Here is a 25,215-nt window from a genome sequence, read left to right as displayed (position 1 = left end):
ACTTGACACATTCACTACTGCTCTTACAACAAACTCCAGTGTGATAAGACAGCCCTAATTAAAAGCCTATAAACCATGCCAGGGGCAACGTAAGGGAAAAGTAATGATGCTTCACGGTCGATCATCACATTGACAAACTGCTAATTAACGTCCTAGTTCCTCGTACACAGAGGAAGGGTTCAAGAACAGGTCAGTTGCCTTCTTAAATACTAGCAAAACTACAAAATGTGAGCGCGGTGCCGCTAAGAATAAGAGCCTCCAAAGTGATCGGTTGTCAACACATGAGAGGGACAGTTGCACGTTTTACAAAACACTCAAACTTGCTTTTCCACAGTTAGCTCTTAGCTCTAGCTTTAGCTTAGCATACAGACTGGAGATAGCTAGGCTCGGTAAAACAGGAACAAAATCCATCCACTGAAACTCTCTGATTCACATATTATACCTTGTTTGTTAATCTGTACTGTTTTAGGAGTTCAGTCTTTTTACTGAGCTACAGAAGTGCCTTGACCTGGATTGACCAGGCTGACCTGCTTTGCTGTAGTGTGCAGATAACCAGGTGTGTTTGTTGTTGTTAAAGATCGGCAGCCAGACTCGATGGCAGAATAAATTTAATTTATTAATTCCAATGTGCATCTAAGTGAGCATAAGCTATTGTCTTGTACAGCGAACAATACCACACAACTTACGTTGACTGACAGGCTTGCGCTTTGCTGGTCAAAGATAAACGTTTTGAGATCACCTGACCTAGACGGTAAATTCCTACCTTTATGCCCCAGCTGTGGTAGCACAGCGACACCCAAAGTACATACAGGAAACCAACAATAAAATGCTTGTACAGGACAAACTCTTGTACAAAAGCCAAACTGCAAAGTTGATTTACAGAGCGGGTATTAAGCTTCACATTTTAAGACATATATATATATAATGTTACAATGTTGGATGTCCAGACTAAATGAGGGTGAAGTTTCAAATCTGTAGGTAAAAGCATGTTGGAGTAATCCCCAGGCTTCTCAGCTCAGTCTGCAGGCTGCTGTGAACGCCAGGTGACACACAGTTTTTTCTACACGCTGCACTTTGTGATGTCACAAAGTGCAGCCTCAGCAGGTTTCAGAGAGCTGGCCATTCAGAAGAAAGTGGGCATGTAGGGACGGGGTTTCTTAAAGGGACAGAGCTGACTGAGTTGAAGACATGATGAGGTTTTTTTTTTACTGTAAATGATGCTAAGCTACACCACAGGTATCACAGAGTGAAACATGAAGCTTGAAATGAGCATAATACTCATAAACCAATAAATAATTTGATCTAACTCTTTGCAAGAAGCCGATATGTATATCCCCCCCAAACCAACATGTTCTTTAAAGTGTATATTGTGCTCTTTGTTGTGTTGACAAGATGTGCCTCTTTAAGAAAAGGTGTTTACTCACTGTTTATCATTTAATTAAACTCTGCATGTTAATTAACAAGACGTTTTCATCTTCTCCTCCCAACACTTAATAACTCTTTTCTGACTGTCTCCACGGTCGATCGGGTTTCATTTCATACTGGTAAACAGAATAATTATAATTTTGATAACAGAAACAAAGTCTGCTGAAGACGTTTTTCTCCTGAGTAATTGGAGAAGTTAACATGCTTCAGTATCTGGGAGAACTTTGTGCTGTTTTGTCTAATGTGGAGGATTTTTATATATTTGTGGGTTCTTGAAGCAACATGGCCGCCCTACAGCGAGGTTTTAATGTTTGCAGTCAACAGTCTCAAGAGCTTAAGAGCTGCTTCACTGACCATCCTACAGGCTGTAAATATATTATGCTCACTTCCACCACACTTCTACACACTTAGAGTGGATGTTGTCGTGGCAACTGAAAAATCAGTCTCACTATCTACCCTCTTACTGTCTAACTTACTATATCACACGTAGTCTTCATCATCCTGAGAATTTCACATGCCTATCATCCCTAATCTTCTTTTACACACATCTCTTTGATACAGCAGACAGTATATAACAAAAAAACACACACCCATAGGAAGGGATAAACTTCCTTACATTGAGCGGTCTTATTTATCATTAACTTGAACAAAGTAGTACAATGGTGAACACATGAGTCACATTTCTTCAATTGTTAGGGATCAATTCTCAGCAAAGGCATGATCATATCGACAAACACATGGTCATAGATGAAAAGTCATGTTGATCACAGGAATTTCTCTCACAATGTAAAGGCAAAATATTGTCACTCACTTATTCCCTTCCAGTCATTTAAGAGATCCTCAGAGGGTAAAGTCCGGCTGCGGGTGAGAGAGTGAACTGACGTAACCCCCGGAAACCCTCAAATACACTCCTCATGCGATGTAATTATCCATTCTTTTTACCCCAGCACTGCCTCGCCCCTTCGTTCCCCTGACAGACGCTGTGGTCAAATTAAATTAACAGCACCTCCTGATGTGCGCTGGAGAAGTTGTGTGATTATATTTTCTAAATCCTGACGTGAACTCCTCAAGGACGGACTTAGGAAGCCGTTTGGCTGCTGTGACAGCTGCAAAATAAGTTAAAGAGAGCAAACAACACATCACGGGCTGGACTCTGCTTTCCCCAATGTAAGTAGCCTGGTTATCTCTAATTCATGTGTACACATCCTTATGTGTCTATACCCCAACGATATCTTACAACACTGATACAAAAGTTTTCGGTTATGACAGATTTGAAGTTAGAAAAAAGTGTCGAACAGTAACGAACCTATTGGCAGTCTTCACATGAGCTGACTGAGTTAAGGCTCTGTGACTCACAGTCTGGAGGTGTCTGCAGTGTAAACAGTGTCTGTGTCTAATATGTTCTTATATTTACATTTAATAAAGTCTCCACATTCCTCTGCAGCGAGGCCGGATAGCAGTTCATTACAACGGAATTAGCCTTGAGTCGTTTTGTGTCAGAAAAAAGTCTGAGCGTTAATTAATCACAGGTGTGCAAACATACATAAATATCGACTCAGTGTGCATCATGATTTATAATATTTAACTATAAAGAACAGATGTATTCAGCATTGTTAGAGGCGTATTTTCTTCTGCCATTATCATTTAATGGTTGCAAGAACCCCTGCAAGTACGCATTGAAACAGAAGTCAAGTGGACATCTTAAGTGAGAGTCTCTTCATTTACTGACACAAAGAAGCTTCATTCAGAGAGAATGAACCAATGTTATGTTCGACCTTCTCTACACAGATCATTATCTTTTGTTTTCTTATTGGATTCCTTTTTTCAAAATGACATGAGCTGCATTGATCCCTCAATCCAAGAAAATATGATGTATAAGCCTTTACTGATCCCCAGAGGAGAATGCTGTGCTTTGTATGCAATCTGTCTGCTACAGAGCTGTGATGAAGGAATACAAACCAGGAAGAAGACCAAGGTTTCAATGAATGTGGAACTGAAGCTGCAGTACATCAACGTGATCGTCTCCACAGGATGAACTAACAGCCTTCATGTCGGACCGCCGGGGATAGCCCTACACAGGGGTCTGTATGTGACTGACTGACTGAGTGATGGTACTTTCAGAGCCATAAAGAGAGAGAGAGTTGCGACATCGCAATAGCGGATCATGGAACATATTGGACCCCCACTGACGCGACTCTCTGTCTATACGGCTATGGATACTTTGTTCAGGGAGTAGGCGGAGCTGCTCCTCTGCTGCACGTCCGCTGTCCTCACCTACATCTGCAGCGCGCACCAGCTTTCAAACACGTTGTCATCGGCCTCATAAGGACAGACCTTGTAACACATTGCCCACAAAAGCGCACATTGACCTGTAGCGGTCAGCCACATACTAGGTTTGGACCTAGTCTTGTTAGACATGAGTAAGAAACATTATGTGTGCATTAGTGTCACCAGATTATACAGTATGTTGACTTTACACGTTACCTACGCACCCTTAGCACCACTTCAGTGTATATTTCTAAAGCAGCTGTGATCGATCTCTGTATAACGTAGAATCACTTATAGGCACTTATTATTACCTGACTGCAGCTCCTCTCAGCTTTTCAGAGCGTCACAGCAGGTTTCAGCTTCACTCTCTCACGTATCAGCGGGCGACGGCGTTCAGAGACAAAAACGCCATCAAAATCTGAAATGCATCAAACAGACGACAGGCGCGGTAAGGGAATCGCTGGTGCACATAGTGGAGCATTTGGCTGCTAATGAGTCGGAGAATTCTCCCAGGAGTTCAAAGAGAAATCGCTTTTGTAGGTTTAAAGTGCGTTTACATGTCTGTACAGTTGAAAATTAGCATTAGCATTGACTCATGCTGGACTTAACTTACTTTAGAGCTTTCAACAGCATGTCAGTCTTCATCAGCAGATAAGGCAACCTTGAACCTATTATTTCAAAGTTCGAGAGTTGACCGTCATGCTTTATGCGCACCAACGTCTTGTTGCACCACTACACCTTCTTGTGCATTGCCTCGAGTGCAATAATGACTAAAAGAATGGATGAAAAACAGAGCTGCTTTGTTTCACTGATCGGCCTCCTGGTGCAGGAAGAAGGACATTTTAACGTTTGCAATTTGTACCTCAGAAAGCCTCGACCCCCATAAAAAAAAGACAACTGGAAAAACAGCAAAGCTTCCACTCCAAAGACCTTAAATGAGTTCCCTTTCTTTAACCAGCTTTCTAAAGACAGACAATTAGCAACAACGCAGCCACATGCCTGCTTTTTATCCCCCTCCGAGACCCCTCTTTGTGCTGCTCCTCCTATCAGAATTGAGTTGAATTTGCATACAGAACAGAGGCATAATTTTCCCTCCTGCTTAATCAACTACCGGCCAATTATGTTACCTGCAGTTCAGATGTAATTGCTAAAAACAAACGAGTCCTGGTTGTGATGTTTTGGAAACTATTCAGAGCCATCAGGCTGTAAATTCATTATCCCATCTCAGACACAGAGTGTTTGTGTCGCACAGTTCATTGTTTATCTGCAGCATGGTTATATGTGTCCTCTACCTCACGCAGCATCACCTGAGCTCGACTGACCTTAAGTCTCTTTTTTTTATTCATTCCCCGGCTCACGTTAATGAAAATGCTTTGAAGCCACAGATGAAATCATTATTTTCCTACTTGCCCTTTTCTTCTACAAATATTATCTAAGTGCCAGATAATAAATTACTGCTGAAAGAATTATGTTATCAAAGCTCACTCACTTTTATTTTGTAAGGGGAAAACTTCAGATAAATGCACAGGAAAAAAAGGCACAGATTTGCTTACATTTTCTAAACATGGATGAAAAAATTTAGACAAGTCTGTTGACTGTAAAGCCACAAAAATGAATGCAGCTCGGCTTTGTTTGACGGCTTGTAAACATCTATCTGGCCCTGACATGAAGAGAGAGATGCTGATTTAAGGAACGTTTGGAATGGGCTTTTATTTTTCTAGATAAATTTTTTACAGCATCACTCACAGTCTTATTGTGCATATCCTTGAGGCCTGACAAACTTTTTACTTGTATAACACCTGCAAAACCCATTTTTCCTTAAAGTTTGAAACCTGCACCGTTGACTTCCATGTTTACTAGCAGGCAGTCCACTTCTTTCCTGCCTCTGCTGGCGCACTTCTGCATACCTTGGTACATTACCAACACCTGATAAAAAAAGTGGAATAGTGTCACATCTTCATTGGCAGGAATGCACCTTGTGTCACTAATGTGTGCCCACCGGTGAGTCCTCGAGCCGGCGCACGAGGCAAACATCCTTGACAGTCCTGGAACACTAGAAATGTAGTTTCTTGCCATGATGCGGTATATCTGTTTGTTGATGGCTATACAACCATGAATTAAGATGTTAATTTTGTAGACTGAGGAGGTGCTGGTTGGTGTAACTTCATAAACTTTACCCCATGTCCAGCCTTTATGTTAAGCTAAGGTAAGCTAAGCTAAAATAAGCTCAGCTAATTGCCTCCAGGCTGCAGCGCTGAACTTGACAGAAATCAGAGAGATATCGATCTTCTCATCCTTGAGATTAATAGTCTTTTTCTTACCTTGTTGTCAACTTGCAATCAGCATCGTCTTAAGATGTTAAGAAAGAAACTTAATGCACCAATAAAGCCACCTAAAAGAATGTCAGCTACTTCCATCATGAGGTGTTTACCCGGTAAAAGCAGTTAAAAGAGGAAATGCAATGCAAAAGACAGATTACGAGACATGTTTATACTGTGTAAACCAGCAACACAACACAAGCACAGCACAGCCTCCAGCTCTGCATCTGTGTCAGAAGGTGGGACACTAGCTATATATAATCACAAAGCAGCATTTATCTAATTTATTTATAACCAGTACTGTGAAGAAAAAGATAAAACACATGATTCATTTTTAGCTTACTTTACCTTCCTGGTGTAGGAAGAAAACAGATGTAGCTCTTTCAGTGAGGCGTGCAGGACGTCGACACATTGTCATGCAGCTGAAAAACAAGGACGTCAGTGATGAATGAGGGCACTTATGCTGCCACGCTCTTTCTTGCATCGACCTGAGCAAATTGCAGGGCAGGTAGAAAGCTGTTTTAAATGCTCACATGGATTATGTTTATGTGCAGCCGTGTCATACAGAATAGAGGGTCAGCTGAAGACTAACACAAACTCAAATGAGTACGTGTGGGAGAGAAATGTATTAAATAAATTCAATACCTCCTAAGCTTAGAGTGGAAATATCTGAGCTGCTTCTGCAACTCTGTGTGTGCTCTGTTTCTGTAACGTTATCTGGGGTCGAAATGACTAATATATAAAAATGTAAAAGTTTTAGCATTTACCCTGAGGTGTACTTCAGCCTGCAGCTGTGAAACATGCTGCAACATAAGCAGCGGGGGATGTGGGACTATATAAGTATCCCCAGAGAGATAACATAGATACATATACAAGAGAACAAGAAGTCTTAGCAGTGGAGTGTTGTTCAGGACAATGATGTTGTGAGCTTAATCAGAGCAGGAGAGAGTAGATGCTAAACTACAGAATAAGTTTTAAAGCAGATAGACGTCTGTGTCACTAATTCAATGTTAAACCATTCATCATAATGTCAATATAGCTCTCATAGGCTTTAGATCGTAGGCCTTTAAACTTATTTCTTTGAATCCCAGGACAGCCAGTTTAATTTTGATCTTTTCTTCCCATATGCTTTTGTGTTTTTGGTTTTGTCTAAGCTTATTTCATAATGAGCTTGAGTTATCTCTTGTTTTTGTTTTTTTGTGGCTGACAAGGGCAAACACACTGCTAAAGATTTCCATTTGGTGAAAGCTTGAAAGCTTAAAATTCAGAAACGATGCAAAATCAAACACACGTACAACGATCTGAAACAAACAGAAACATGCTGCAAATGATAAAAGTGCTGCAGAAACAGTGAATGTGCTGCAAATACATACATGATGCAAACCAGAAAAACAATGCATCAGAAAAGCGCTGTCATCACAACAGAAGTGCTCCAGGCCTGTAGGGGGCGCTAAGTGTAACAGCTTTATTTTTGATAGGGGGCGAGGGGCACTAAATTAGATTAATTTACTAATTATCAGACCATAAAAACTATGCAACAACACAACTATTTTACTTGTACAAAAAAAACTCAACACAGCTTAAATGTCTGGATGTTATTTTATGCAACTAAAGCAGCTCAGGAGCACCAAAAACACAGCTTACAGAGAGTGAATATTGAACTTGTTGCATATCAAGAAGAGAGCAACATGACTATACATGAACGATAATGGTACTGCATGACTGCTGATTGAGCTGCTATTTGCTAACTCATTTACCATCACAACTTTCTAAAAAAAACAAAGTTCGAGATTTGAGGAAAGATTATTATAATTATCATAATTATACATAATTACACCTCGAGCATTAGCACGTAAAATGTCAGCTCCACTCTCAGCTGAACATAAACCTACAGGTTTTCTAAGCCTTTAAGCAATTCTTTGATCTCAAACATTTGGAAAATGTTTTTATCGACTTTAAAGAGAAGATGTCCCCATTTTCAAAAATGTCCCCACTCGGACGTTTAGTTACACGGGTCCTCACAATGACCGATAAACAAGCACACACACACACACACACACACCTCAGGCATATTTTAAGCTCTTCTTTCAGTCTCTTTGTATAGAGAGAGGGAGGCAGAACGACCAACTTCACCGATGACTCCCTACCGTGCTACAAAAGAACATCAAGGGCTCATGATAACACTACTGCTATGTGACCTATTGTGTTATTACTGTCCATCCTATTTAATTGCACATAGTCCCTTATGGGATGAAGGGAATAAAAACATTACCTGATTGACAGCAGAGGCAGTTTCCAGTTGACGCTAAATGAAAGGAGCCAGCTTGTACGGCACCTTGAGACACGTCAACAGGTTGTCACAGTTATCAATCATGCTAATCTGAAACATTCAAATTAACTGAAGGAAAAATAAGTATAAGTATTTTATATAATATTTTAATAAGTTATTTTCCCTTTTCTTCGACTTCTAGGCTTTCATGTAATGACTATAGATAAGTGTTAAATCCGAAGTTGAAGTACATTTTGATCAGAGAATAAGCATCTGGATTGTGGACCGCTGTGAACATCGGGTAGAAAATTACAACAGACTATTTCCTGAAAGCTGGTGACAGTAAGAGTTGTTTGAAATCTCTTCTTATTGCACTAACTGATTAATCTGGGAAATGCTGAAGGTTTCAGGGACAATGTAATTTTGGTTAATATAGAGTAACAAAAACAGTGTTAGTTACTTAGTCTGCCACCAATTCTTTTGGATTCACCAAGCAAAATATACATTTTAGTTTTCCCCAAATCCACCACAGACTATACACTCACCGGCCACTTTATTAGGGACACCTTGCTAGAGCTTTGTGACATGGGGCGTTATTAGACAACAGAAGATGGGTACACTGTGGTCATGAAGGGATGGACATGGTCAGCAACAATACTTAGGCTGTGGCACTTAAACGATGCTCAATTGGTACTAATAGGCCCAAAGAGTGCCTCGATATATACCCCGCACCACTACACCACCACTACCAGCCTGAACTGTTGATGCCAGGCAGGATGGATCCATGCTTTCATGTTGTTTACGCCAAATTCTGACCCTGCTATACGGATGTCGCAGCAGAAATCGAGACCTATCAGACCAGGCAACATTTTTCTAATCTTCTATCGTCCAATTTTGGTGAGCCTGTGCTAATTATAGCCTCAGTTTCCTGTTCTTAGCTGACATGAGTGGCACCCGAGCTGTGTCCCAATCCAGGGGCTGCAGCCTTCGAAGGCCGTATTTGAAGGCTCCTTCAGATGTGGCCGACAAATTCTTTGTTTTCCCGGGCCGCAAAGGATGCACCCGATAGATGGCCCACCGTATTTTTACGTGGACGAGGAATACTTGATGCTTGGTTTGAACTTCAACTTCAGCAGATCGTATTAACCATCTCTACATGCCTAAATGCATTGAGTTGCTGCATGTGATTGGTTGATTAGATATTTGCATTAACGAGCAGCTGAACAGGTGTACCTAATAAAGTGGCCAGTGTGGCTAATTCTACATGCTACTGATAATGCATAAAGACCTACATAACTCCTGGGCAGTACAACTATATATGGAAATGGAACGTAATGGAACCTTATCCATATTAGCAAGGTGAACATGACTTGTTTACTGAATGAAGGAACATACAATACAAAGAGGTAAATCAACACTTACAAAATCATTGGAAGTGACTCACCTCTTAAAGTCGAGCTGAAACGGCATTTCGAGAGTATCTAGCTTCCGTATCGTGACGTATTTCCAACTGAAACAGGATGTGCAGGCGGGACATATCATTAGAGGGATTTGATTTGATCGTTGAGAAGTGGGCGTAGACAGACGTTCTCCACAGCGCAGTAGCTAGCTAACTGACCGAGCGTTCTTGGTGCTCTGTGGCTAAATGTTGCAGATTGATTGGTTGAAATTGTTTGGTGCTATCTTACGTAAATACGCGTGAAATTTAGTTTGAAAAATGATTGGATTTTGATATAAGAATAGGAAGAAATTGATTTCCTTTAATTTTTTTTGGGCTATATTGTGAAATAGATGCACAATATTACCGGGGATGTGATCTAAAAGGATTAAAATGACATTTTCCATATCACTTCGACTTTAAAGATGTCCCTTCACCATCAGATGAATAGGAGCACATAGAAGGTAATTAACCGAAACTGACAGAGACTATAGCTGAGCACATAAATGAAAACGAGCATAAACTGAACAACCATTGTAAACTGAACTAGCCTTGACATACTCTGAAGAAGAATGAGATGCGTATTCGCTAAACAAATTCAATAAAGGCTTTGTCATTTTCCGCTAAGCAGTGTACCCTGGTGTTTTTTCTAACCTCTCTTCTCTTATTTTGATCTCAAAATTAACTTGTGTTGTAAGTGCTCTGTATTTCCTTCCTTACTATTCGGCTAAGAAGTGATGTTACATATGAAGTCATATCATTGTTAATGTTTTCTGACCCTTGCCCTTTCCTTTTACTCTTTCTATGTTCTGAGGTTGTTACTGCAGTAAGTTGCTAAGACACTGCTTGATGGTATTACAGTTTTCCTTGATTGCTTTGACCTGCTTAAAGAAACTGGGACCCACTCGGTTTTCATCATCGCTGTCTCAGCCGAGCACAAGACACCTCTTGCGAATGTGTTAACCCTTTCTCATTGGATTGACACATTTTCCCCGCCCTTTTGCAGAGCAGTTAACACGGATGTCATTCAAGCAGTCCAAACTCCATTGTTCTAGCTATGGTAACCAAACAGAAACCATCTGTTCCTAACTATTAGAAACTACCTACATGAGTATGAAATCACTGAAGCAGCTGTTTGACACTCCTTCACACAAATCTTCAATTAGCAATCAGACTGCAGGCCTTCAAAGGTGCAGCGTCTGTGTTGTTCAGTAATAGATTTTTATACTTTACTGTAATAGATTTTATTTTTATTTTCCTGATTTCTTATACTCTAATAGATTTTATTTTGTGTAATATTTACAGTATTTCAGTCACAGTTTGAAAAAAAGAATCAATGGAATCAATAAAAAATTTGCAAAAGCATTTCTGATTCTGGATCCAATTCTTTACAAGAAGGCAAATTTGACAACAAATGGCACTGGCATGACAGCTACAATGACAAGCAATGGTGCACTGATTCGCACTGAGTGCTGTATTTTGTATTTTGTTGTCCATTGTGTAATGGTTGATTGGAAGAGCTCATACACTTGTTTGCAAGTTGTGTTGTTTGAAGGCAAAATTTGCTTTTGTTGCATATTTTAAATGTTTTGGCCCGGTTAGAGACTTTTGTAAACTAAATGTGCCATTTCGACCATGAGTGCCACTGTTTCGGCCTGTGTGTTAACCTAAGCATCTTTGGGGCTTGGGATTTACTTTAGATACATTTTGGTTTTACACAACTCTGGGAGAGAGCTACACGAAAGACATTCAGGGTATATTATCTTTGCTTTGATTTATTTTTACATTTAGGCTGCAGTCATTCACCTTGTGATTGCTGACAGTAGGTGCAACACATTTTTGTCTTTACTTATGTCTTACTTTTTGGGTATTGTGAAGCTATGACGCTCAGCTCAGTAACCCCGCCCATGGTAAGCAGGTACAGTATGTGCAGTGGAAAATAAAGCAGAGAAAGTCAAATTGAATACAGCGAATGACCTGTGGAAAAATTAGCATTAAAGTGATTTCCTATCTGCAAGTGTGAGCTCTTCAACAGCAACAACCTTTGCCATCGGTAGAGAGTCAGTATTCGCCTATTGAGACGGCCTTGTCTGTGGGCTGTGCTATGATTTAAATGTAAATGTTACCCTGACAGAAATAGCTGTAGACAGATTGAGTGTTGACAGATGTTCCCATAAAGCCTGTGATCCTTGGTAGTACCAGCCTACCTATTTATGACTCACAGTAACCTTCATCTCTGTGACCTGGCAGAACATAGCAGATACTATCCAAGTGCAAAGACATGATGACAAACCCTGATCATCACTGTCTGTTGACAGTGAAATGATGAGTTTCTGAGTCAGTCAGTGGAAGGAAAATGTCAACAGTACCCTGCCCAGATAGGCTTCATATTTAAAGAGTAACACCTGCATGCTGACTCCAAAACACGCACACACTTACATTTTTGATATCTTGATAACTGATGAACATTTTCAGCTAAAAAGTCTAAATTGAAATCACAAATTGTTATGTAATTTTATGCTCAATGAGTAATCAAGGAATAATTGTAATTAAATAACTGTAAAAGAAAAACTGTATCTATATTTAGAGAAATAACGACTGATCTGACACAATTGTAAACCTTTGTTTCTTAAATGAAAGATTAACAGATTTTATCCATCCATCCTCTACATCGCTTATCCTGTTCAGGGTTGCGGTGGTGCTTGAGCCTATCCCAGCTGTCATTGGGCAAGAGTCAGGGTACACCCTGGGCTGATCGCCAGTCAATGACAGGGCTGACGCACAGACACAGACAAACTTTCAGGCTCACTCTCACACCTATGGGTAATTTAAGGGTCACCAATTAACCTAACGAGCATGTCTGTGGACTGTAGGAGGAAGCCACAGCACCCGGAGGGAACCCACACATGCACGGGGTTGTAACTAGAAACCTTCTAGCTGTGAGGCACCAGCGCACCACTTTAAAACCCGACAGATTTTATGAATTAAAATGTTCTTATCTCTTATCTCCCCTTTCAAGTGATGAACCGGTTTTACCTTACAATGCAGCCGCTCACCTCAGCAACACTGAAACTTTTATTCCAGGAGAGGGAGAACTTTTAAGCAGCTAGTGGATGATGAGCTGACGTTAACCTTTAAGAGCTTCTGCAACAAAACTCAGGGTGCATTGAACAATTTAGTGCTATTTCTTGGTCTTGTAAACCTTGTGCCATTTATCTGAGGACACCGAGCACTTATATAAGTTCCCTTGTATAACTGTGACAGGCTCAGCCGCTGTTGAAAATCATCTCACTTCAGATTTCTAAACCCTTTATTACTTTATAACAGAAGCTGTTGAGTAGCTGCTGCATGTTGCTCGTCCTGCTCATATTATTACCACTTTCACATTTTAATACAAGTTCAAGCAATGAATGGCAACTCATATAGTGTTCCAGTTCAAGTCCTCTCCATGTGTAACATCTGCAAAGTAAAATTTCATGCACATCCTGTCTATTACACTTGCAAGGCCAGGACATTAAAACCATAATGACAGAGTTTGTGTGCACCTGTGTTTGCGTTCATGACGTGGGAACCACACTGACACAGTCTTCTACCATCTCAAACAGGAAGTGATGCGGTCCACTACGACGGGCAATCTCGCTGGCCGTCTCCCCGCTGCTGCTGCGGAGCTCCGGCTTCAGGTGTCGCTGCGAAAGGAGGAGCTCTAACGTGTGGGCGGAGTCTGACTTTAAAGAGCTGGCGTGGGAGGCAGCCAGGTGTAGTGGCGTGAGCCCCCCGTTGGTCTGGGCGTTCAGTTCGGCTCCCCGTTGCAAGAGGAGGCTCGCCACAGCGACGCGGCTCCAGCGGCAGGCGCTGTGAAGGGGCGTCCAGCCGTCGATGGTGCGAGGGTTGACCTTTGACCCAGCGGCGAGCAAAGCAGAAGCTACATCGACATGGCCGCTGTATGCTGCTCGATGCAGTGGAGTGTAACCATCCTCATCACAGCAGTGCACCAGCGAGGGATCTGTAGTCAGTGAGCTGTGCACTGTGGAAAGCTGGAGGAAAACCACAGAAAGACAAACACGTGATGCATGTTTTACTTGAGGAGGTTCTGTAACTGGAACTATTACCTGAATCCTGCTGCAGCCCTCATGATTATCATTTTACCTCTCGTAACACAGAAAGGAACCAGACTGAATTTTCTTTCTCTTCTTGGAAACTCTTCAGTTGTCGGCCTTCCCTTCCATGAACTGATCTAAATAAATCTGAAGGCGAAGTCTGAATCTAAACAGGCATCACAGTTATCACTCAACACAACGAGGTACTATAGCTAAAAAGAGATAAGTGAATATTTTTTTCTTTCTATAATTTGTTCAATTAATAACTGCGAGGGAAACTGTAGCACGGCAACAGACTTATTATGCACGTTTATTGTTTTCGGTGTTTCAGGTAATTAAATGTGTCATTATGATTCTTCTTGTCTGCTAATTATTGCGTCATGGTATGCAAAGTCACACTCTTTTATCACGCTGTCTGACTTCTGCATTTATTTTCAACTTAATGAGTTCTTAATTCAACTGTGGGCTCTACTGTGCTTTATGTTTGCTTTTTAGAAGAATTTCATGACAATTATTTCTTTGATGTTAACAAAGTTAAAATTCAGTCTCAATGTTTCTCGGTGCAAGAACAATATCTGACCACCAGCTAGCATTATGTCAGTGTTGTTTTTCCATTGAACTACTTTAACATGCGCATACATTTCACAAATGTCTTAACAAAGTCAAACAAACCCCCCACACAGCTGTAGACAGGACCACTGAAGCAAAGTATAATATGAATTATTGTTAAAAAAATCCTTTATGAACATTTCACTGATACGTTTTGGAGATAAAACAATCAACTGTAAACCTCTCTGCATACATTGTTTTATTTTAATAATTCATTTATTGTTTCAGGAACTATTTTTTTATTATTAAAAACTCATCATTCTAACTTTCAGCTTTTCTAAAGTAAAACAAAACAAAAAAGAACAAGAAAGTTGAACACCTCACAGAGAGCTCTACAAAGGGTTTGCAATCTATCACCCAGCATAGGTGTAACGTATGCCTGTTCCTATAATCAATTAGCACAGTGATTCTCAAACTGTGGGGCGTGTCCCCCCTGGGGGGCACGGCGGCATGACACGGGGGGCACGTTGTCGCTCCTGTGTGTTTTTTTTGTTTGGAAAATGTAGCAGGCGGAACTATGTTTTGATGTCCAACAACCCGGACTCATTTTCGGGTGGCACAGTACACAAATGCGTTGCCCTGGTGATATCCATGACAGATTTCACATTCAGACACACGTAGAGAAAAAGTCTAGCATTGCCAATGGACAGATATATTACAGGGGCAACAACAAAAACAGCTGACGCGTCAGATACCAACAAGACGACGTTGGCCGACGTAAGCGCTGACCAAACGCCAAAATCCAAGAAGTCAAGAAAATATGACGACGCTTACCTTGCTCTTGGATTTACAGCGAATATGTTTTAGTCTATAATAAGTCTGGCAGCTGCAGCAAAAATCTGTTTGTTTTTCTTAGCACAGATTGATCTTTATTGTTATTGTTCTGAAAACGTTATTGCACATTTTATTATATTTCCATTTGAAAAAGTCTGATGCACAGCAAATTACTCAGAGAAAAGTGAAAAGAATGGTGACCATCTTGACTTTCTTTCAATCAAAGAACCCTTGAATTAGCACAATACTGAACTGCTAATTGAACTTGCTGCTGAAGGTTTTATCTCTGCAGATAGAAATCTGACAGCTGTCCAAATAGCATCATTTAATTATAAATCCTCTTACATCAATAATTCACTGTTTAAAGCCAATGAATGAAGCAACTGTGCGTGTTATTCCTGATCAGCATTCACAGCAGCTCCTCACTCAGATGCATTTGTTAGGCTCCGGTGGCTCTCCATTAGACGTAATAAACCGATATTAAAAAGGCAGCACACAAAAAAGTATCCAGCTGACGGCACTGAGCTGCGATTCGGTCATAACAGATTTGCTTGTTCGTGTGAGTGAGGGGATACAACATCGAGATACAACTGATCACAGCAGCAGTAACTTGTTCCAATCAGTTCTCACGCCCAAATGACATTCATAATCACGATAACGAGTGTCCCTGACGCAGTGCAGCACGGACTGTTCAGAACAGGACTGTGAGGGTTCTGGGTGGCTTTGTGCCCCTCCACAAAAGCTTAATGGACCGCTGACTTTGTGGTCCTGATAATATTATGCTGGATCTTTATGTAAATCACAGTCCTGGGCTTTCTCTTTGTTATACTTTTCATATTTTGGAGGGACAAAGTGAAAAGGAAAAATCACAATGTGGACAATAGAACAAAAGGTGCTACTGTTTAAAAGTAATGAGATGCACAGTTTGATCCTGTAGCTGCATTGTCGAGCTCTGCTATTCCAATTAAAACCTTTCTTCCAACAAGTGGGGAACATTCAAAGTCCTGAGGGGGGTGCCAGAAGAAAAGCATCACTCACCCGATTGTTTTCAGCCGCCCACAAAATGAGCTCCATCGGTTTGCCTTTCAGAGTTTCTTCTTTTTCCAGATACCACTCCTCACTGTGATCCCCCTCCTCCTCCTCGTCCACCTCTTCCTCTTCATCCTTGCTTCCTGTCCACAGACTGCTGGCCCCTCTGGGGATCAGGTGTCCGTGTGTATTCAGCAGCTCCAGCTGGTTGAAGTCTTCTGGAAACTCCATCACTGACTGTTTCTGTCGAAGAATGCGAGACAGTGAAAGGCACGAAGGAATAAGACCTATAAGCCATATAATCCTAACTAAGTGGAATTATGAAATCAGTGATGAGAAGGATGGTTTGAGATAAAGCTGAATACTTAACGATCTGGAGGACTGATAAAAGTGTTTGAAACATAACCCACTGATAATTTCAATGTGCAAATAATGTTTTTTATCAACCGTCTTCTTCAGTGTCTTTTATCAGGTGCACGACTAAACTCCATGAACTCCATGCTGTCCTTGAAAAGCTAAAATGTCTCAGGATGTCTGTCTCTGAGTGGGCCTCTTGTTCCCTACACTCTGAAAAGCATCGGACAAGCTGTCTTGTAAGTTCTGGTTTTCAAACTGAAAATGAAAGCATGTGGGTACATGTATTGTGCTTGTATTTAACTTAGGACCAACAAATCACTTTAAACACATTTTAGTTAAATCTGGAAGTCATTGCATTTGTCAAACGTTATCTGAGGGCTTTAAAGCAGCGACCTGCTGCTCTTCAGGTCGCTCTGTCAGTTGTTCGGTCAATTAAAAAATCATTCCCATCCCCGAGGCGTGTATGTGTTCTTGTAGATTGGCTGAATGGTGGAAAAACTACGTGAGAGGCCTATTACGAAAAGGTGCATAACCTCCAAATATATTCAAGGACTTGATTTTGTGGAAAGGTTGGTCATGATCACTGACAGCTGATAACTGTTCATGCAAAGTAATAAAGGGTGTTGTGCACACACTTACATGTTTTGGTGTGCCCCCTTTCATAACTGTCCTGTGTCTCACACTCTCATGGGAAGCATCCTTTAACTTATTTTTGATTGCTCTGAATTTACCTCACCCCTTGGGTGAGTTTGTGCCTGAGTTTGTGTGTGTGTGTGTGTGTGTGTGTGTGTGTGTGTGTGTGTGTGTGTGTGTGTGTGTGAATGCTTGCAGAAACAGCTGTAGTAAATACTAATTTGTTAAAGGAAAATGTGCTGAGAAATTCCTGGCTTTAATTTTCCTTAAATGTGTTACACCTGAAAGAAATACACTGAACAAAAATATAAACGCAACACTTTTGTTTTTGCTCCCATTTTTCATGAGCTGAACTCAGAGATCGAAGACTTTTTCTACGTACACAAAAGGCCTATTTCTCTCAAATATTGTTCACAAATTTGTCTAAATCTGTGTTAGTGAGCACTTCTCCTTTGCCGAGATAATTCATCCACCTCACAGGTGTGGCATATCAAGATGCTGATTAGACAGCATGATTATTGCACAGGTGTGCCTTAGGCTGGCCACAATAAAAGGCCACTCTAAAATGTGCAGTTTTACTGTATTGGGGGGGTCCGGGGGGGTCAGAAAACCAGTCAGTATCTGGTGTGACTACCATTTGCCTTACGCAGTGCAACACATCTCCTTCGCATAGAGTTGATCAGGTTGTTGATTGTGGCCTGTGGGATGTTGGTCCACTCCTCTTCAATGGCTATGCCAAGTTGCTGGATATTGGCAGGAACTGGAACACGCTGTCACGCTCAATGGCTGACATGTCCGGTGAGTATGCTGGCCATGCAAGAACTGGGATGTTTTCAGCTTCCAGGAATTGTGTACAGATCCTTGCAACATGGGGCCGTGCATTATCATGCTGCAACATGAGGTGATGGTCGCGGATGAATGGCACAACAATGGGCCTCAGGATCTCGTCACGGTATCTCTGTGCATTCAAAATGCCATCAATAAAATGCACCTGTGTTTGTCCATAACATACGCCTGCCCATACCATAACCCCACCGCCACCATGGGCCACTTGATTCACAACGCTGACATCAGCTGTCTGCCATCTGCCCTGTACATTGAAAACCATGATTCATCCGTGAAGAGAACACCTCTTCAAAGTGCCAGACGCCATCGAATGTGAGCATTTGCCCACTCAAGTGGGTTACGACGACGAACTGCAGTCAGGTCGAGACCCCGGAGAGGACGACGAGCGTGCAGATGAGCTTCCCTGAGACGGTTTCTGACAGTTTTGCTAATCAGCATCTTAATATGCCACACCTGTGAGGTGGATGGATTATCTTGGCAAAAGAGAAGTGCTCACTAACACAGATTTAGACAAATTTGTGAACAACATTTGAGAGAAATAGGCCTTTTGTGTACATAGAAAAAGTCTTAGATCTTTGAGTTCAGCTAATGAAAAAAGGGAGCACAAACAAAAGTGTTCCGTATATATTTTTGTTCAGCGTACATCTGTTGTTTTACTGCTTATATTCTTTTGTTTGAATATTGTTGCTGAAACAAGTAGTGACTTATTACAGTTATTTAAACTGTTTTGATAACCGTCCCCTTTCAAGCTTCTCAAATGTGATGCTTTTCTGCCTGTCTCTGTTTTATATCATACTGAATTATATAGGCCTATCTATTGGTTAAACAAAACAACCAATGATGTCGCTGTGTAATTAGTCACTTGTTTCTGACAGGCAGCGGCGGCGGCGGCGGGGAAGCGGCTATGTAGCGGAAACACTGGTTTGTTTAGTGTAAGGACAAGTCACAGGCTACCTAGCTAGATGGCATGATGTCAGAGATAATAGATAAAGTATAAACACACAACTTAAAGTAAAATGCAATACAGCTCAACATCATTACAACCTAAAGCCTAATAATGTAAATAGATAGATAGATGTATAAACTATATACGGCTGTAACAAAACGCGAGCATTATAACCTTTAATGTGAGGGTTTTCGATGGGCTGTTGTATGAGACTGGAATAGAAGGCTACTATAGAATTAGTTGAGCTAGCATAACGTTACCTGCGTATCTAATGAACTACAATTCCACTACAATCAATAAGCATAGACCCTACATTGAGTTAACATCACTGTATCCATTACGACAAACATTGTCGTTCAACACACGCAACTGTGTACATAAGCTGTTAGTTAACGTCAGGAATAGTCAACGTTTCATATAACGGCTGTATGTTTGTTATTATTTGACGTAAAAAGTTCTGAAGTCAACATTACAAATGTCAGAACAACAACTCTTTCTCAGTAAATAAACCTGATTTAAGGAATATAAGATAATACAATTTAAGTCTTACCTTCCAGTTTTTTGCGGGTTCATAACAATCCAGTGTCAAACGTAAGTAAGCCTGGACATATGGGATATGTAGTTGTTTACCATGTTAGCTTTAGTGAGGCACACTGTTAAGAGACACCACTACCCACAACTGCTTTCTCTTCCTATCTTCTTCTTCTGTAGTATAATTTGTGGTAGACCAGACGCTGTATCGTCCCGTTTCTGCCATCTATCGATAAATATTGCCATTGAACGAATCTTAAGTGGTGCATAGCAAGAAATCGTTTATAAAAGCAAGAAACTGAAGGTCATTTCAAGAGCCTGGTGTATGGGCAGAAATATTTGTCACTAGAAACTGAATTTGATTTTTTTTATATTTGAATTTGAAATACTCAACTTGAATAGTTGAAGTAAAACTTTGAATTTGAATCACATAATTTCAGAATATTACATTTAGTTTCAAGTTCACTGAAATTCAGTTTCAAACTAATTAATTCAAATTTCAAATTATGCGATTCAAATTCAAATTTTTACTTCAACTATTCAAGTTGAGCATTTCAAATTCCAATATAAAAATAAATAAATAAAGTTTCTAGTGAGACATATTTCTGCCCATACTGATGAAGCTTCTGTGCCCTCTTACACTTTTATATTTAGATTTGTATTCATCCATCCTTTAGCTATAGTGTACCACTTATCCTTATTTATTCATCATTTAACAAGAGGATATGTAATATTTTGCCCAGGCTCCAAAAAGAGAGAGAGAGCTCTGCTGCGGTGACAACCTCTGTTCTCATCGGCTCTCTCATCCGCGCTAAGCTAGGACAACAGAGGTGCCTGACTGAAATTAACAACATAAAAACCCAGTGTTACCAAAATAATGGGGAATTTACAACATTGTGGATACCACTTTACATATTTGATAGAATAATTATATATATATATATGTATACAGTATACACACACACACACACACACACACACACACACATATTAAATTAAGGGCACTTTTTGACTCTGGCGGCACAAGGGCAGGGGCTCAAGCCCCACCTTGGGTCCCATCTGGACAGGGAATTGTACACACAGCAAGAAAAACAACAGATTATACAGACTTATGGTTACAATGCCAATAATAACAGCAGAAATATGTTATTAGAAATAACAAATACAATAATGCTAATGTAAGAATGACTGCTAGCAAAAATGATAGGAGTCGGAGTAAAGCAGGTCACAGCAGCAGGTGGTCCACAACAATGATCCAGGACCCTGCAATACGATAACTCACACATATAAAGATATAATGGAAGATGAATGCATACAAATAAAAACATAACAAAGAGTCGGTCTAGACCTGCTCTTTTTGTAAAGTGTCTCGAGATAACTCTGGTTATGATTTGACGCTATACAAATAAAATTTGATGATTGATTGATTGACAAATAACAAATTGTAAACAATGAATGTCTACAGCTTGAGAGAAAGAGGAGGAGACAGGACCTCAGTGTGTCAGGTCCCCTGGCAGTTTAAGCCGATGGCAGCATAACTAGAGGCTGGTCCAAGCCTGAGACAGCCCTTATTATAAGCTTTATAAAAAGAGCGTTTTAAGCCCACTCGTAAAGTAGAAAATGTGTCTACCTCCCGAAGCTTGAATGGCATATGGTTATTGAAGGCTCTACCTTCCATACTACTCTTAAAGACTTTAGGTACGCCAAGCAGGCGTGCATTCTGGGAGCACAATGTTCCAGAGTGGTAATAGGGCACAATCAACTCTTTCAGATATGATGGTGTCTGACCATTAAGAGATCTGCCTTAGATCAAGTAAGGAGGCCGAGACCACCTCAAAGGAGATTTTCACATCATTTCTGAAGTTTATCAAGTTTGATAAATAGTTTGTTAGATCAAAATTGAATGAAACTAAGACCAGCAGGGTGGCCCTTCAGATTTCATAGAGGGCATCGTTCAACATATACAGACAAAACCAACAAGTTATATATACCTGAGTGGCAAAACAATTGCCACATGTAAATTACAACAGATTTGGTATTACATAAATATGAAAAGAGATTTAATTATCAATATGAGCATTGAAAAAATAGTCCCCATGTCCTCACACTTTCCACGCTTCCTTTCATCATCATCATCATTGATTATTTAAATGGGGATTAAATAACGGATTTAACGGTGAATGAATTAATGTGTGAATGAATCTCACACTATCACATTCATTGCTTTTGTATGAATGTTTCATACTAATTATTACTTGTTGAATTGAGAAGGATCGGAGGAAGTGGTGAGTCACAAGTAATGAATCTGGGGCTCATAAGCAATCCAGAATGATACGTTTTATTGTGGGAGCATAAATGGTTTGTGACGCACAGTTACAAGCACACCAAATTTGGAGAATCATTTTCCACACCGAGCAGCAGGCAACTAAACGTTTACCCCCGCTTGATCATAATAATTAATAATTAACTCACTAATTATTTCACCAATCCAGCCCTCTGCAGATGTTAATGAATTTGTAATTGGAATTTCTGCCCACTAGATTATCAGTGAACAAATGTTATTTCCTTCTGTTCAAGAAGTCATCAAAAAAGCCATTAACATTATAATGGGCAAGTCTAGAGTGAAGCTGAAGAAAACACCTTTCTTGTTGTCATTTTCTTTTACAGGAGCAGAGCCAACCTGCCTCAACCTGCTGTTAGTTTGGCAGCTTTAGAGCTCATGTTTGTCCCTTCAGACAGTAATTGCTGCCACCTGCTCCTTCACCAATGCATGAAATCAACCAGTTGTGCTGCACAGCCATTTCTTTCACTTTAAGAAACTCTTCAACAACTTCAACAGCAGGATTTCATGTGGACTAAAATGTGGATATAACATTTCATTGCTTTAACCCAAAATTTCAACACATTGAACAACAACACAAACTCAACCAAACATATTACTTACTGTATTTTACTGCTGCTGCATCTACATTTAAAAGGAAGAACTAGCTAGAGACTGACCACTTCTGATTCTCAGAGCACATACTGAGGTGATTATAGCTTTTCAATTTCATTCAGTGTTTAAAGTAAAATGGGCAAATTAATTTATTTGAGGTAACATGGAGTCATGACACAGAAAGACTCCTTTCTCCATATGCACAAAGCAGCCATTTTCCTCACACGTCATGCTCAGGACCATAGACTGCATAAAAAGGTGGATGACATGAACGCTCCTTAAAAATGAAGCCAAAACCTTTTGAGCGCCCCCTGCCGACTGGCTGCAGTATAGGTCATAATGCCCGCCTCCTCCATGTTAACAGATGGGACATAAAATTCAAACTACAAAATCAAATTACACGCCAAATCATTTTTTCTCAAACATGGTTTATGTCATTATAGTTAGTTCTTATCATGCTGATTTACATCCAAGTGTTTATTTTTTATTAGTTATTTGATGCTGTAAAAATGATGATTGACAGCTCTGTTAAAAAATACGGCTCCTGCAGCCGCTCTGTTCCGGATTAGCAGAGTAGAGGAGGATCGGCAAGTGGAAACATAACAAAAACAATCATTGAAGTTTACATATCTGTGAACGTCTGCTTCAGACCAACACAAAGAAGCTGATCTGCTGTTAAATACGCCAGCGTGCGAGATCTTTGTGGGGGGTTTTTTCCGTAAATTAAATCTGTGTTTTGGTTCGTGGAATACGGTGGCTCCACCGGCAGATCACTACTGCGCAACTGCTCCAAATTATGCCGCCATCGCAAGATGGCAGCGCCTATCACGGGGGCTATTTTGGCATCAATTTCGTACGAGAGCAGATGGAGATGCGTTGTCCATCGATATACAGTCATTGCTTAGGGTAGAAGCTCATATGCTGTTAAAACGTTTTACTGCTGTGTTCTGAGCTTGCAAATGATGAAAATTGCGAATCTGAACAATAGTTTTTATTTCACTGCTTCTCGACTGATCAGCAACTGAAAGACAAAAAGTAGCAGATTTAAAGTTAAAACACATTTGATAACTCATTAGCTAGCGTAAGACAACAGCTAATGTCAAAAGTCAGCCACTTCCAAGCTAATATTAGTTTTATAGTGCTACATGATACAATAGTAAAGGTCCTAGCTAACAACAATGTAAGCTAGCTAATGTTAATGTAAGCTAGGTTTTTGTTAACTTAAACTTAGTACCCAAATAATTTCTTCTTTAGCTTAATTTTTTCACTTAATTTAAAGGAAAACAACCATTCCTCGCTAACGTTATTGTTAGCTAGCTAATTTACGCCTTTGCTGTCCCATCTTGTAACACAATCACACTGAAATGTTATCTCGGACTCGGTCGAATGCTGATGTTAGCTGTTGATCAAATCATAGTTAATGGGTGACCAAATATGTTGTTTTACATTGAAATATGAAAAAATATAATTGATCCGCACACCAGGAAGCTCCTGTAAAGGGTTTTATTCAGCACAAAGGGACGTTTCGAGCCAACATGCTCTTCCTCAGACTTGCGACTTGTTACATTGAAATATGACCAGATGTCCCTCTTTTCACTGATCATCAAAGCTATGCTACTATGTTTGTTAATTGGTAATAAAAATAAGCTCAAGCTTCAAATACAGTATGAGAAAGTTTGTGATGCTAGCATTGCTGTTTTAGGTCACTGAGTGATTGACCGTGTTTCTGTTGTGAGACAAATTTACAGTTCAGTGGCAAAAACTGATTTACACCATTTTTAAAACTGACAAAAACACCAACACACACCAAGGACCAAGTGTTTTTAGTGTCTTGAACTATACTGAGTCGTGTCCGAAGCCTTTTGGTTACAAAGGTGAATCTTGGGAGTTAGATTATTTGTAGTGCTGATCTTCATGTCCGTTATAAGAAAAAAGTTTCTAAAAAGGGAACATGACTTACATGAAACTTAGTGTCAATTAATGAAAGAGTGTGCACGAGGATTGTGAAAGTACTCACATGCAAACACGTGCTCTCTGTCGGGGGCGAATCAAGGCTCTTTGGGGCCATGGGGCGTAAAAACCATCAGAGTTCCTATTCGTGGCTTGTTTCGCGAAAGTGCCTCAACAAAAAGAGGCCTTGGATTCATTTCTGTTCTTTATTTCACATGCCATACAGCATATAGTGTGGGTTGCTCTGAACCAATTAATATTACACAAACAGGATGTCACCAGCATCAAAACCCATTTTAAATGCTGCCTGCCTGAGGGAGAACAAGCTGTGTTTGCCTTGAGGAAAGAAAGGACAAGGGCAACACACATAACACACACAGTGGTTTGTTCAGTACAAAAAGGCTACCTGTGCCAGAAGGGGAATTGATCTAGTTAATAAAGTTTCTCCGTAAATTCTATCTGAACACAGGCAGACTCTTCAGGGATATTCCAGCCCCAATTTCCTGTCTTCACTATGGCTTTTCTGTGAGGTCTGCAGAACAAAGACAACAAAAGAAAGAGAAAAATTGAGTTTTTTCCCATTAAATATTTGAACTTAAGGTTTGTATTGCTAAACAAATCTATCAGCTATATAAAATATTCTACATAACATGATCTCTCTCTCTCTCTCCTTCGTCTGTGTGTCTCTCTCGTGCATACACAACCCTGTGCACCATCCAGGTTTAAAAACAGCCGCCGCGCGGCTGAGTCACATCCCTCAACTTGTTGCTCGTGCTTCTACGTCTCCTCC

At 40.3% G+C, this 25,215-nt stretch overlaps 1 protein-coding gene across 1 annotated transcript; it reads right to left on the bottom strand.

The window, feature by feature from the left end:
* Window positions 1–12,972: 12,972 nt before the first annotated feature.
* On the bottom strand, window positions 12,973–19,599 carry ankrd49 (ankyrin repeat domain 49). Its single transcript, XM_069666450.1, has 3 exons — window positions 19,560–19,599; window positions 16,237–16,470; window positions 12,973–13,752 (listed from the first exon to the last, which is right to left on the bottom strand). The coding sequence occupies exons 2-3, from the start codon at window positions 16,456–16,458 to the stop codon at window positions 13,276–13,278; spliced, it is 699 nt and encodes a 232-aa protein (XP_069522551.1). The 5' UTR covers window positions 16,459–16,470; window positions 19,560–19,599; the 3' UTR covers window positions 12,973–13,275.
* Window positions 19,600–25,215: the final 5,616 nt, after the last annotated feature.

This window comes from Semicossyphus pulcher, unplaced genomic scaffold (genome assembly GCF_022749685.1).
Source record: "Semicossyphus pulcher isolate SPU_LCO1_2020_fin unplaced genomic scaffold, fSemPul1.0.p SCAF_17, whole genome shotgun sequence".
Taxonomy (NCBI): Eukaryota; Metazoa; Chordata; class Actinopteri; order Labriformes; family Labridae; genus Semicossyphus; species Semicossyphus pulcher.
Note: the sequence above shows the minus strand (reverse complement) of the source record. Positions and strands in the feature narration are given on the sequence as shown.